A 14,077-nucleotide genomic window follows, 5' to 3' on the forward strand; every position below is an offset into this window, starting at 1 on the left:
TAACCCTTCCTCGTACGTAACTGACTCCCGAACTCGTTTTTTCTGAAACTCGTAGACCAAAATCGTTTTCAATGTGATCCGAACACACCTTAATAAAAGATCGGTGGCGAATCCCAATTTTCAATTTTTTAAGTCGACAAAGACTATTTTTTTTCAAAAAGTGGTTTCAACACATGTTTTATGATGTTGATCGGATTTGAGGTAAGAAGGGAAGGCTACAGCAGTTTATCTCAAAAGCTTATATTTATCATTAACCTTATCCTTTTACTTGGAAATCAAGTTAGATATTTTACTTGGACTTGAAGGTTTTATTTGATGATATAATGGAAGGATTTATCTTGGATAATTTCTTATGGTGATCAAATTTGGATATTGAAGAGACTTGGAAATCGAAATGTCTTTTTCTACAATGCTTCTCCTTATCATAAGCTATTTGTTTGGTGATTAAACTGTTGATCTTTTAGGATTTATTTCGGGGATAAGTGTTGGAAGTCTTTAGACTATTATGCAATTAAAAGGGATAATTTCTACACAAATTTTGCTACGAGGAGCTGCCTTATTTTGCATATAAATAGGCAGCTTATTTGCATATGAAGATGCATCTTTTTTAGAGAGTGGTTTCGTGTTGATTCTGCTGGTATCTTTGGTATTATTTTTCTTGTATTTTACACTCATTTTATAGGCATTCTTTGAAAGAGTTGAATCTGATTGAAAGTGAGGTTTTGATTAAATAGTTTGTACCAAGTTGGAACTAGCTACTGAGGTTGTAATTACTTTTTTTGTAAAAGTAAACTGAGCTTTAATTAATAGGTGACTGAATCGGTTGCTGAATAAACCATTCACTAAATAAAACTTCGTAGGATAAAATCATTTCTGAACTACGTCAACAAACTTTGTGTGATTATGTCTCTTTACTCTCTTTATCTGCATGGCTTTCGTTTCTGTTCTCTTCCTTGTTCAAATTTGTGTCTAAACCGTTTGAATAGCTATTTGAACAAGTAACAATCTGACTATTTACTTTCATATGCCAATAAAAAATTCACATCAACATTCCGCTAGTGATTTAATGGAAAAGTGGTCAAAATATTAAAATTTTGATAATATTAACTATTAAAATAATTTTTTTTATTTGAATGACAAAATAGAAATACATTAATAGTTGGATGACCTAAAAATATCTAAATATGTATATATATATTTTTAAAATGGCGGTGTAGTTGTTAGAATATCCGGGAAACCAACTTTTCCAGTAAAATCATTAGCAAAAGCAGCGAGGATAAAGGACCATTCCCATGTCTATTATTATCTTCTTCTGTTTTTTTTTTTTGGTTACATTTCTTCTATCACTTAATGAGTATTATCAAACCTTTACTTTTCTTTGGAATTTTAAACAAAAAGTAAGCACCGTACTTCATCATCTTTAGCTGCTAAAAAGAATTACTTAACAAAAGAATCATCATCAATAAAACAATCTTCAACTACCCACTTCGGGCAGTTCTTGATACACCAACTTCACCCCTCAAAAACATCAAAAGCTCGTATCATTATCACATAAGTTTATCTTTCTACTTTTGAAGTATAAGATGTAATCACCAGAAATGAAGTGTGTATGTATATACAGTACCTGGTAATTATGAATAATAAGGGGAAAGGAAAAGTGGGTGCTTGTATATCAGTTAACTATGCATTGCACCGAGACCGGTAATTGTAAGCTAACGTCGTATTTATGCAGAATTTACACCTGATCAAGAAAACATTGAATCAGATTATTCTAAGAAACTAAATGTTTAACACCCTCCCCCCCGCCCCCGCCCCCCCCCAAAAAAAAAAAAAGAAAAAAAAAAGAGAGAAAAGTGGACCAACCTTGTTTTGGTTTAAAGAGCAAAGGAATGTCGCCATCACCTTTAATAATGAAAGCCCCAAAGTAAATTCCTACAAACATAAGAGACCGATATTCAATTTATATAATTAAGAACAAGGAATGGCTCTTTGCAAGAAAGAACAAAAATATTAAACACTTTGATGATATGCACAAGTACATTTTGTTTCTAGGAAATGAAATAGCTTTCATGTAGATTCTCGTACAGTCCATTAGCTAAGTGTCAAAAGCTAAGAGACATGAATCAGTTTCTTGGAAGACATGTTTAAATCGAGTCAAGTATGGGTTATGCCTCCCCATGGACCACAAGTGTGCTGAGCATTTGTTTACTTTAGAGTTTAGACAAATTTGCTGCGCAACACTTAAGAAAAGCAAAAAAAAAGTAATGACAGAGATTTACCTGGTTGATTTCAGAATGCAAGATTATTGCTGATATGCAGAAGGGCTTTGAAATTTCTCCAAAAGATATTTACTGCCATTGAAGATCACTTAGTAATGGAAAAACAAATATTTTCAAATTCAAAGAAGAGTTAAGTTTGGTAATATGGAAACAAGACAGCTAAAGCCTAATTGAATGAATGTGATAAGGTATACCTTCAGCGAGGGCCCTCACTCTTCAGAAGAAATTTAACTCAGTGTATCCATGCGCATATGGCAGAAGATCCCCTGCCTCAATCCTTGAACTAGAGTGGCTCATGCTTTTCTTCAATCGGCCATGGCTTGACTCAACCTCAGCCCAAAATATACTGTAAACTGGTCGGTGATCTGAGAACCTAGATTCTCCACGGACATAAGATAATTGGTGGAGGCCTTCCCCGTACCACAATATCCGGTCACACCTTTGTACAACAAAGTTAAATTAAGTCAGCACTTCAAAGTTGTTAAATTTGAAAAGAGAAAAAAAAATGCAACAGAAAATGTGGGAGGGGTCTTAAATACACTATCATTTTGTTAAATGTCAAAGCTATGATTTCAAGTACTTGATCATGCCTTATGGTGGGAAGAATTTTCTTACCAAGCAGGAGTTCGGCGTTTCTCCTTTGGGTGCATATCATCTCCTGCATATCTGTCGGAATTAGTTGAATACTTGTATGTTGGTGGGAAGTAAATCTTTCCTTCATTCCATCCCACAAAAGCACGTCCTCTTTTCTGCTCTATCCTCAACTGCAAAGAAAACCATCAATGAAAGGTTTTCTTATTAAACTTTTCTGTAAAACTTATCATATGTATTTCAGACCTGTGAAGAAATTTGGCCTAAAAAACACCTCGGACGAAATTTGTGGAGTTTGTAACAGGACAGTAAAGCATACCTGGTCATTTTCTAACAATGCCCTCCAGTTCTGCATCTCAACAAGTGCCTTGGCCGACCGATAAGAGAGGGAGATTCGGTAGTTCAAATCCCCAAGCCAAATTATTCGACTGGATTAAAATATAAACAGTCAGTATATGCAAGCGAAAGGCAGGAACAAAATATTAGCAGTTTTTGCATGTACAAGATGGATCCATTTTCGCATTGTCCTAAAAGGAAATTCTGTTGATTTAGAGCTGTTCTTGATCATCAAATGATAAGAGTTCATTCATACCAATTGTTTCAGAGCTATTCTTTATATACTTTCAAATCCTTTTTTTCCCATATGCATTAAGTAATTTCAAAGAAAAGAAAAAGAATTCAATTGATGGTAGACTAGCAAAGTGTTTACTCATGCTCAAGGATTGTTTCAGGAGACTTCTCATCAGCTGCATTATGAACTGGTGGAAACCTCGTCTTCTTAAGAATCTCCATGACATCAGAGTTTCTTCTTAGCTCATCACCCTCCTTTTGCCCAGAAGTTAAATGGCTACAGATGAAGCAAAAGCTTGTTTGATGCACCGACATACTAACAGATATAGAACCCTGGCGAACAAAGTCATATAGGTTAATCATTAGTGGCTTTGATTCAAGATGTGGAGACAAGCTATTATATGGAAATCAAGCTGAAAGGCTACGATTTTTTACAGTCAAATAATACCTTATTTCCAAGATAACCCATCAGTCCTCTGCCAACACAAGATACTTTCATGTTTTTAACATGATCTCTCAATTCACTTCTCACCCAAATTGTGAGAAATATGCCAACCATTTGCTTACTAGCCACCAAACAGTACCTTGAATGTCCCGTCATCCTATATCCTTGTTCATTTGATGCAGATCCACCATAGGACATTGGAGAGTACAATACAGTACTGGGAGAATCTGCAATCCCGTTATCGTCATCTGAAGAACCCCATCTGGAGTAATCACTTGGCCTGGAGTAATCACTAGGCCGGGAGTAATCACTAGGCCTGTTACCCCATCTATAACTGGATTCATAGTCACTTGGCCTATGACCAAATATTACCCGATCACAAACACTAAATCGTCTGTCAAGTCGTGGTTGTGAAATGGAGGGGTCATTGTCCATTCTCCAGCTGTTGGTTGTTTGAAATGATCGGCGATGAAAGAAAGATGAATTCTTCTGCCTAGATGACCCCTCGAAGTCCGCATCCATCTCAACAATGGGCTGTGGAACAGGAGATGGTGTATAGCAACCCCCTCCTCCACTAGTTCCTGGAAGATTATTTAGAGTCTTTCTAATGAGAGACAACCACTTTTTGGCCGGACCATTGTCTTCAGCCCCCAAAATATTCCCAGCATTCAAAGGAACTATCTCTTGAAACCTGTACCAAACCAAATGGGAAAGAAACTACTCCATGAGCAAATGGCCTATAATCGAGTTTGCTAAGGAAGACATGAAAATCAAAACTTTCAAACATACCCTAAGACATATATATCTGCAGGAGGAGAGGAATGAAGCCAATCTTCTAGATTCAAATAACTAGGTGGGGATCTTCCAGCCACATTCCATGTAGCTACAAAAATGCTGCTCCAATGGAAAAGAGAACAGTTGGTATAGATGCATCACAAAGGAATAAAAATGAAAACATTCGAAAAATCGAAGTGAAAGGTACCTATAATTTTGGACATCTATGATTCGAGGGTGATCGAGATTCATTCTCCCTCGCCTGCTTGTTTCTGTATTCTTACTAAATTTTTCTGCACATCAAAGTAACATTTCAAAAATTAACAATAACAACAAAAGTCCAAAGCACAATTTCTTCTTAGAAGATGGTGAGCTTGGGAACCTGTTTTACTCTTTTTTATTGTGCATGGCTCCCTTTCTGAGAAGCTAGTCCTGTATTCCACTTCACCTCCTGAAGTTTGATGAAAAGCACCTTCATACATCAACCAAGTTATATATACAAGTTATGAAACAGAAGAAAACTTCAAAAAATAAAAACTGAAGCTGCAAATGGAATATTCAAGGATGCCTTGTGTGGCTGAAGAGAAATTGCATGAAAAAGAAAAGGAAAATATCAGAATCTTGGGTACTGATACAAGGAATCCAGGAAAAGATAAGCCTTCAATTAACCGAGTAATTCGTGCTAGGTTGGCATGTTTTAATTGGATCGGGGAAAAATGTTCTTTTTCCTTCATTTCTCACAAAAACCAACCTCTCTTCTTCTCCGGCTTAAAAACTTGAGATTTTAACCCCTTACTATTTCCATAACTGACGAATATTACTAAGCAACCATTGTTAAAAACCAGGAAAAAGAAAACCGTAGTACCCACCTCCATAAACATGATCATCTGCTTGAAAGTCCTCAGTTTTGCTTTTGATATTGAACCATTTTCTGACCATTTTTTTGGACCATGAGAGCTACACACCACCAAAAAAAAGTAATAAACACCCAATACAAGAACACTAACCAGTTAACAACCTCCATTTTCTTTTTCATAAATTTGAGTACAAGAAAGCAGAAACAGAGGACGAAGTAAAAGAAGAAGAAAAAAAACCTTGCTTTTCTTTGGTTTCCCATCTGTCATTGTTAGACTTCTACTTCATACAATTCCTAAATTGCTCTTTACTATTCCCGGAAATCCCAGCTCTGCTTGTAATAATCCCGAAAAAAGATAAAAGAAATGAAGCTGTTAATAGAACCCCATAGACGGTACTCTCCTTCCCCAATTTCAGGCTTTTTACTAGAGTAAAACAAACTGAGTTCTTTGGTCCCAGATAGTTAACCAGGCAAACAAATGTGTCTATGTTTGCTTGCACAAAAACAAGGTAAAAGTTTAACCTAAGAGAAGTAAACAAGAAATGGGATTGTCTTAGTTTCTTCTTTCTAGTGCTATTACGTATACGAAAGCAAAGGAAGAAGCCGAAAAACCTGAGAAAATGAAGGTCCAACGACTACAGCAAGAAAGAGCACTTTAATGCGTGGAAGTGAGATGGGAAGAGAAGGCAGATTCCTGAAGTAGAACAAGACAATGCGGCAGACATAAAGAAAGAGGAAGAAAGAAAGAACAAGGCAGCCCCCTTTCTTTATTAAACAAAGCGAGCCTCGTTCTCAGTAAAACAGCAAAGTATCGACAGAATAAAGTGCACTAGAGAGAGAAACTCCCTCCTTCACTCTATTAATGTCGTCTTCTTCTTTTTTTTTCAATTTAGTGTATATCGTAAATTTCTTTCGAAAAAGAACAAATATTTAAGGGATTTTTAACCTTTGATTCGTCGAGACTCTTTAGTTCCTCGAATCTCAAGGCAATTCCAACATGATGGGGCAAGGGCAATGTCGTTTGTTGAATGTATTCAATGTTAAAACGACATGTTCAGGTTAAGGGAAAGGCTGCCCTGGTCAGCAAAGTGTTTTGGAGGTGGTAAGAGATCTACCATGCATCCTCACTGCCACTTTGTCTTTGAACTTCCTTTTCTCTTCTGTAAAACTCTTCCCTATTCTTGGTCTTCCACGATCAAAGTAATAAAGCAGTTAAAGATGCAATAAAGATAAAGGGGAATGCTTTGTAGCAGTACTACTACTGCATTTTGTTTCTGTCTCTTCCTTTCCCTCTCTTTCTTTGATTTCCAATTTTTATTTTAGTTTTTGGATTTTATTCTTTTCTTGACTATGAAAACTTGGAAATTAAACGAGCTTCTTTCTTCCCATATATGCAGTAGCTAATACAGCCCAATATCCCTTATAACTTCAGGTCTTTCAAACAATTTTTTTGTGTGCTTGTGGAAAATGTTAACCCGTGCTTGGTGACATTCGACATTCCGAAAATACATACCTATCAAAGCTAGGGATTAACATTTCGTGTGCTTGGTTGGTGAAAATATAGAAATATATAAAAAATTAGAAAGAAAATAAATTTTAAGTGTAAAAAGAAATTCGAAAAAAAATATTAATACATAAAAATTAATACTTCCCAATTGTAATATTGATAAAAGAGAAAATAAGAGATATGTATTTTTCAAATGTTTGTTTTTTTTCTACCTCTTCCATTTTCTTTCTATTCTATCAAACAAAATCTTAGGGTTTAACACCCCTATTCTAAAATTGTAATACACACTTTAATTGTATCAAAAATTAAAAAATATAATCAAGGTATATTTTATAAAAAAATAATGATTTTTTCTTAAATTTAATAAAAATAAATAATATATATAAAAATTACATCCCTTTTTAACAGTCAAATCTAATATCAACCATACCATTTGAATCAAAGTTGAAAATAATATTTAGTATATATAAAATTGGATTCTTTTAACGATGTGGTGCAAGGTGCAAGTGCAACATTGTTACATTATAAGAATTAAAAAAATCAAATTACTTTAATTGATTTAATTGAATTGTATAAATTAAATTGAAAAAAATCAGAATTTATTAAAATTAAATTTAGTAAAATTTTAAAAAAATATACATTAAATTGTGTTGACTTTGACTTGTATGAAAATATAGTTAAAACTATTATCAGATAATTGTTTAACATAGACTCAAATAATGTGACTCTATTTCCATTTTAATATTGTATTAAAAAATCGATTAATTTTTTAATTTTTTCCTTATTTTTTTTAAAATATAATTTTCCTATTTTTTTATTTTTATAACTTATTTTAATTATATTATTTAATTTTTGAAGATGATTGGATAGTGGAGTTAAGCAAACCAGAAGTCTAGCCTGTTTTATTTCGAAAATGGAAAGGGAGTGCAGGGAATGTTGTTAGCTAATCTGACTGTTTCCATTCAACCTACACTAGACCACTGCCCTTGGAAACAAAGGCAAACTGTCATTACTGCTCTTTCTTCTTTATCACTGCCACCGCCCTAGTTAATTCAAGCTACTACCAAACTTCCTTTTCTGGCGCTGAACCATATATAGTTTAATTTAATTTTCAATTTATTTATTTTGGATTTAAAATTAGGGCACTTTAGGCAACAACATCGCTTAACCCTATGTGGAGAAAGAGACCCAAATAGTCTTAACGAAACTCTTGACTTTATATTTTGCAAATGAAAATAGTCCTACTCCGGATTTTAGGGGAAAGTGCCACTCAAATTTTATAGTTCCTAAATTCTGCGGCCGCCGTCCAGGCTTTTGCTCCTCGGGCCTTCAACAATTCTTACACTCAAACTATCTAATTCTACTACATACTAAAAAGCAGTCGATCAGATGGTAATTATGATTAAATTCTGAAAATAAATAAATATTACCACAATGACTTTAATTTTATTAAAGTAAAAACATTTTAGCGCTCTAATTAAATTTTCACTCTATTAACTTTAAACTTGCGTTGCTGATTAAATCCTCCAAAATAGGAAAAATTAATGTAGGTTAATTTTGATGTGACATTAATAATTAATTAATTTTTAAAAATTAAAAAAATTATAAAAAAATAGTTTTAAAAAATTAAAAATTATTTAAATTATTTAAATTTTATAAAAATATATACTTTTAAATACTTTTAAATTTATAAAATTAATTAATTGCTAACTAATATATACATTGACTGCCACGTAGATGTCACGTCAAGAAAGTTAACAAATATTAACTTTCTATCCATTTTAAAATAATTTGACAAACAAAGCAAATTCAATAGCTAAAATAGGTTAAAATTTAAATAGAGGGCAAAAATGATTTATTTTAAAGTTTGAGGGTCAAATAAGTCATTATGCAATAAATTTTTTTTAAGGGTATTATATATAAAGATACCTGAACTTGGCAACTTATACCTACTTGGTACCCGAACTTTTTTTTAACCTAATTAATACCTAAACTTGAAAATCGTAAACCAACTTGATACTTTTTTTAGGTACTTAACTAACACCATTAAAATATGTTGATTTGATATTGATGACCAATAGCATGGTGACACATGGCAGCCTCATATTTTTGCCACGTGCCACCATGCTCAGTTGCGAATGTAGAGGGGGCCTAGCATGGGCCTCGGTCCCCCCTAAAATGTAAAATTATTATTGAATCCTTTAAATTTTTTTAAAAATTTTAAATTAGTAAATGTAAAATTGTACTTTGGCCCTCCTAAAATTATAAAAATTTGATTTAATTCTTTAAAAATTATAAATATATAGACTATAAAAATTTAGAATCAAGTTGACTTACGATTTTAAGTACAGATTAGGTTAAAAGAAATTCAAGTACCAAATCAATATAAATTACAAGTTGCGCTACCTTTATATATATTAACCCTTTTAAAAATGCTTTGGTATTTTTTACTAGTCTTTGGCTGATACATTTGTCTGTTAAACTTTGTCCGGTATCTCTTTCTCATCATTGTTGGGGCCTAACCCTTTTTTTTAATATTAAATTGAGGTGACGGCGGGGGAACATTCCAAGTTGGGACACCATGAAAGGGCATAAACCAAAGCATCAAACAAATTTCTCAAATAGAAAAACACACACACACACCAAAAAGAAAAAAAGAGAAGGCTTACAGCATCATAAACCAATTCTCCAATTTTTTTTTTTGGTAGAAGTAGATTATTTTTGGAGAAAATGAGCTAGTACATCACGATTTAAGATTCACCGATTCTACTATTTTAAGACTAGCATAGCATGACATTGTTTAGAGGTTGGCAGGGGCATTTGGATTAGCCCTACTGTCCCATTTTCCTACATCTTATATTTTATATATTAGTATCCTGTGAATATTTAAATTATTTTATACTTTTATAAATTTTGTCACGTTAATTAATAGTTAAAATATGCTAAAGTTATTTGTAGTTTATATCTCTATATTTCTTTTAGATTTTAGAATTCTAATCGCATTAATTTAAATTTTTTTATTAAATTTATTAATTTGACATTGTGAATTAAACAAATACTCACTTGTTAATCATGCAACATGAAAATTAATGTTATAATAAATCTGAATTTAACAAAATAGTTTTAACAATATTAGCAATTAGACTTACATTTTTAAAAAAAAAAAAGTAAAATGACTAAATTCCTTGGTGTTTAGAAACTTGTATTTGGATTTTTAAAATTTAGATTTGAAATTCTTGATTTTCAAATTCTTTGTTTGGAAATTAAAATATTTCAAATACAAGATTTTGAATTAATTCAAATTCATTGTTTGGATTGTTGGAAAAAAATAAATAAAGAATTAATAAATCATAAATTTATTGCACGGTGGTAAACAACTATCTTAGAAATGAATTCATGTTGATCGGTGTAATTGTTTAGTAGACATCGTCCCCCAAGGTTAACACAGTACTTCGATATCTGTACACCCAAATAAGGAAGATGGAACTCAATTGGTGTTGCTATTCTTAGGAAAATCACAGTAGGATCAATTTCCAGGAAAGTTTGGAGGGGTGTTTATCCCGCTTAAAACCCAAACTCTTAGATAGAATTTTATCTCAAGCGATTTAGGACAAAAACCGGCAAAGTGTTTGTAACCCACCTAACCCATATTCGTCGCCAGAAATAGGTTACGAGGCATTACAGAACATAACATGGTTCAATACATACATTTATCAACAATTATCACATTGTAATTATTTTCATAAAATACTCTCAAAACATACTTAAAACGAGCATACCACTATTAAACATTCTAAAACTACAGTTAAATAAACATAATTAATTTAACACATCACAAGGCATTCGGTCATACGTCTGCAACATTTAAACATCAATGACCACGACATATATAATACCATTTCAACATCACATTTCGATACCATTTATCTCATTCAAATAAGCAACCAAAACTAATTTAATATACACTCAATTCGTAACATAATCATGCAACCATTTTTAAATACATTTAGCCTAAACAGAACATACCAAATTCGCATGTTAATCTCACCAAATTAGCAACTACCAATACTAGACACAAATGCCAAATCAAACCATACCAAAACCTTAACTATATCTTAAACTAATTATACCAATTTCATTCTTTGCAATATCAATCATATAAACAACAAGACATCTTTAATAATTTGGCCATATGCATACAACATCACAAAATATATATATTCATACCATATACCAAAATCTCATACTTATCAAAATGAGCCAAAGAAATTTTCATCATTCACAAGGCAATTTATACATCAAAACATAGGTTAATAATAATCCACACTAAATAGTCAAATTCACATGGCATAACATAGTCATCACATAGCAAATATGAACACATACTAACATTAACATATAACCGAATAATTAACCACATGACTATACCAAATTTGTCGAATCTTAAGATAGATTATAAATATCACCTACCATTTGTCAATTCACAAAATAAGCTCATTTGCATAGCCAAAGTAACTTCCAACAACTACACCATTTACAAACCAACTTACATGGCTAAAACCACAACCCAAAAACATACCACATGATCACTAGCCTATACATGCCATATACTATAATTACAAGCTTCAAAAATACCAAAATGACAATCGATAGTGTGACAACGATTCTTGATGATCCCCGAGCTCGAGCTAGCTTCAATTATCTAAAAAAATAGGGAAAGAACACACACAAAGTAAGCTTTCAAAAGCTTAGTAAGTTATAAGCAAATAAATAGTCATAAAAACATACATAATCTATTATAATTAAGCCGAATATAACTAGTTTCAAACACATATAGAAACACTTTTCTCGTGTATTTCACTTTGTCTCATTAAACAACATCACTTACCTTTTTCTTTCAAATCATATCAATTCCACACATACCTGAACCGTTTATCTCTTATACCCATTCCGTGTCGTATCAACTTTTCCCGTTAAACCATTTGCAATCGTTAAGGATACTCAGAAACACATATATCACATACAATGTCATATCCCAGACATGGTCTTACACGTAATCTCATATCGATGCCAATGTCCCAGACATGGTCTTACACGAAATCACACCTCGGGAGTCCTAATGTCATGACATTTGTGTCCTATACTATTCCTAAGGCTCGTACGGGACTTTCGAACGTCGTAACTCTATCAATTATGGCTCGTTTTCATCTTTTCAACATTTGATACAATTCAAGGGTAATCAAACATAATTAACACCATTTAAACGTATTTATTTGCATATGAACTTACCTCAAATACGGAACGAACGGATTGGATCGACTACTCGATAACTTTCGATTTCCCCGATCTAAATCTGATTTTTTTCTTTCTTGATCTATATAAATTCAAATTTAACTTATTTAATCACGTATTCATTCAATTTCATCTAAAAACACATAAATGGGTATTTTGCACTTTAGCCCCTAAAATTTCAAATTTTCACAATTTAGTCCCTATTTCAAAACTACACAAAATACACAAAATTTCATCATACCAAAGCATAGCCAAATCTTCCCTAGGTCCCTAACAGCCCATTAATTCCATTTATTTCACATTTCAACCCCCCAATTTTCAAATTTCACAATTTAATCCATAATAAGCATTTTTTATTAAAAAAATCACTTAATACAATATGATAATCTATCAACAAATATTTATTTTTCATCATCAAACAAAAAAAAGCTTGAATATTCATCAATGGCATTTTATAAAATCATCATCAAATTTGAAAATTAAAGCATGGGCTAGCTAGAATACAAAGCAACGATCTCAAAAATGTAAAAATCATCAAAAAACGAACTCAAAACATACCTCAATCAAGACTTCAAAGTGTTGAACCTAAAAGCTTCAAAATGGTTTCTTTTCTTTGTTATTTTCGACAATGGTGGTGAAAAGATGAACAAAATAATGTTTTTGTTAATAACATTATTTACAAAGTTACTTTAATGCCATTAATGAAAACATTACAAAATCATACAATGGATGACCATTTATGTCATTATTCACTAACTATGGTCTAATTACATCATAAAGACCTCACATTTAATTAATCATAGCAAATAAACACTTAAAAAATTAGTATGCCACTTTTGCATTTTACTCGATTTAGTCCTTTTATCAAGTTAAACATCCAAACGATAAAATTAAATCAAAAAAATTTCACACATACATGCTGTCATGCTGTAAACACATAAAATAATATTAAAATAATTTTACGGCTTCAGATTTGTGGTTCCAAAACCACTGTTCTGATTTAGCTAACATCGGGATGTTATAACTCTTCTCCTTAAGGATTTTCGTCCCCAAAAATCTTATCAGTGAATAGGTTCAGGTATTGCTCTCTCACAGCATCCTCGGTTTCCCAAGTAGCTTCTTCGACCCTGTGTCGATGCCATAAGACTTTCACTAAAGAAATTTTCTTATTTCTCAGTTCTTTGACTTTGCGAACTAATATTCTGATCGGCTCTTCGTTATACGTCATATCAGACTGAATCTCAATCTCAAATGGGGAAATCACATGCGAAGGATCAGATTGATATCGTCGAAACATCGATACATGAAATACATTATGAATCTTTTCTAATTCAGGTGGCAACAACAATCTATAAGCAGCCGACCCGATTCGCTTGATAATTTCATACGGCCCGATAAATCTTAGACTTAACTTGCCTTTTCTGCCAAATCTAAGTATTCTCTTCCACGAAGATACTTTCAAAAACACTCGATCCCCAATCTAAAACTCAATATCTTTTCGTTTCAAGTCTGCATACGATTTTTGATGATCTGGTGCTGCTTTCAGACTATCACAAATCACTTTCACTTTCTGTTCAGTCTCTTTAATCAAATCGATCCCATAAATCTTATTCTTGCTGAGCTTAATCCAATACAAAGGTGTTTGGCATTTGCAACCGTAGAAAGCTTCGTAAGGTGCTATTTTTATACTCGATTAAAAGCTATTATTATATGCAAATTCAATCAATGGTAAGTATCATTCCCACATACCTTCAAACTCAAGA

General features: G+C 32.5%; 1 protein-coding gene across 4 annotated transcripts; it reads right to left on the reverse strand.

The window, feature by feature from the left end:
* Nucleotides 1-1,441: 1,441 nt before the first annotated feature.
* LOC107915003 (type IV inositol polyphosphate 5-phosphatase 7) lies at nucleotides 1,442-6,822 on the reverse strand. 4 transcript variants are annotated; one of them, XM_041102375.1, is made up of 15 exons: nucleotides 6,462-6,822; nucleotides 6,128-6,209; nucleotides 5,754-5,845; nucleotides 5,529-5,616; nucleotides 5,042-5,131; nucleotides 4,868-4,952; nucleotides 4,675-4,779; nucleotides 3,889-4,576; nucleotides 3,580-3,773; nucleotides 3,190-3,298; nucleotides 2,895-3,043; nucleotides 2,474-2,718; nucleotides 2,280-2,351; nucleotides 1,864-1,932; nucleotides 1,442-1,741 (listed from the first exon to the last, which is right to left on the reverse strand). In XM_041102375.1, the coding sequence occupies exons 3-12, from the start codon at nucleotides 5,781-5,783 to the stop codon at nucleotides 2,496-2,498; spliced, it is 1,761 nt and encodes a 586-aa protein (XP_040958309.1). In that variant the 5' UTR covers nucleotides 5,784-5,845; nucleotides 6,128-6,209; nucleotides 6,462-6,822; the 3' UTR covers nucleotides 1,442-1,741; nucleotides 1,864-1,932; nucleotides 2,280-2,351; nucleotides 2,474-2,495. The 4 variants fall into 4 exon arrangements, with proteins under 4 accessions (XP_040958309.1, XP_016699582.1, XP_016699583.1 ...); XM_016844093.2 differs by lacking the exon at nucleotides 6,462-6,822 and having other exon boundaries at nucleotides 6,128-6,398; XM_016844094.2 differs by lacking the exon at nucleotides 6,462-6,822 and having other exon boundaries at nucleotides 5,042-5,110; nucleotides 5,754-6,399.
* Between the last annotated feature and the right edge of the window lie 7,255 nt (nucleotides 6,823-14,077).

Source organism: Gossypium hirsutum, chromosome D10 (assembly GCF_007990345.1).
Source record: "Gossypium hirsutum isolate 1008001.06 chromosome D10, Gossypium_hirsutum_v2.1, whole genome shotgun sequence".
In the NCBI taxonomy this organism is placed as follows: domain Eukaryota; kingdom Viridiplantae; phylum Streptophyta; class Magnoliopsida; order Malvales; family Malvaceae; genus Gossypium; species Gossypium hirsutum.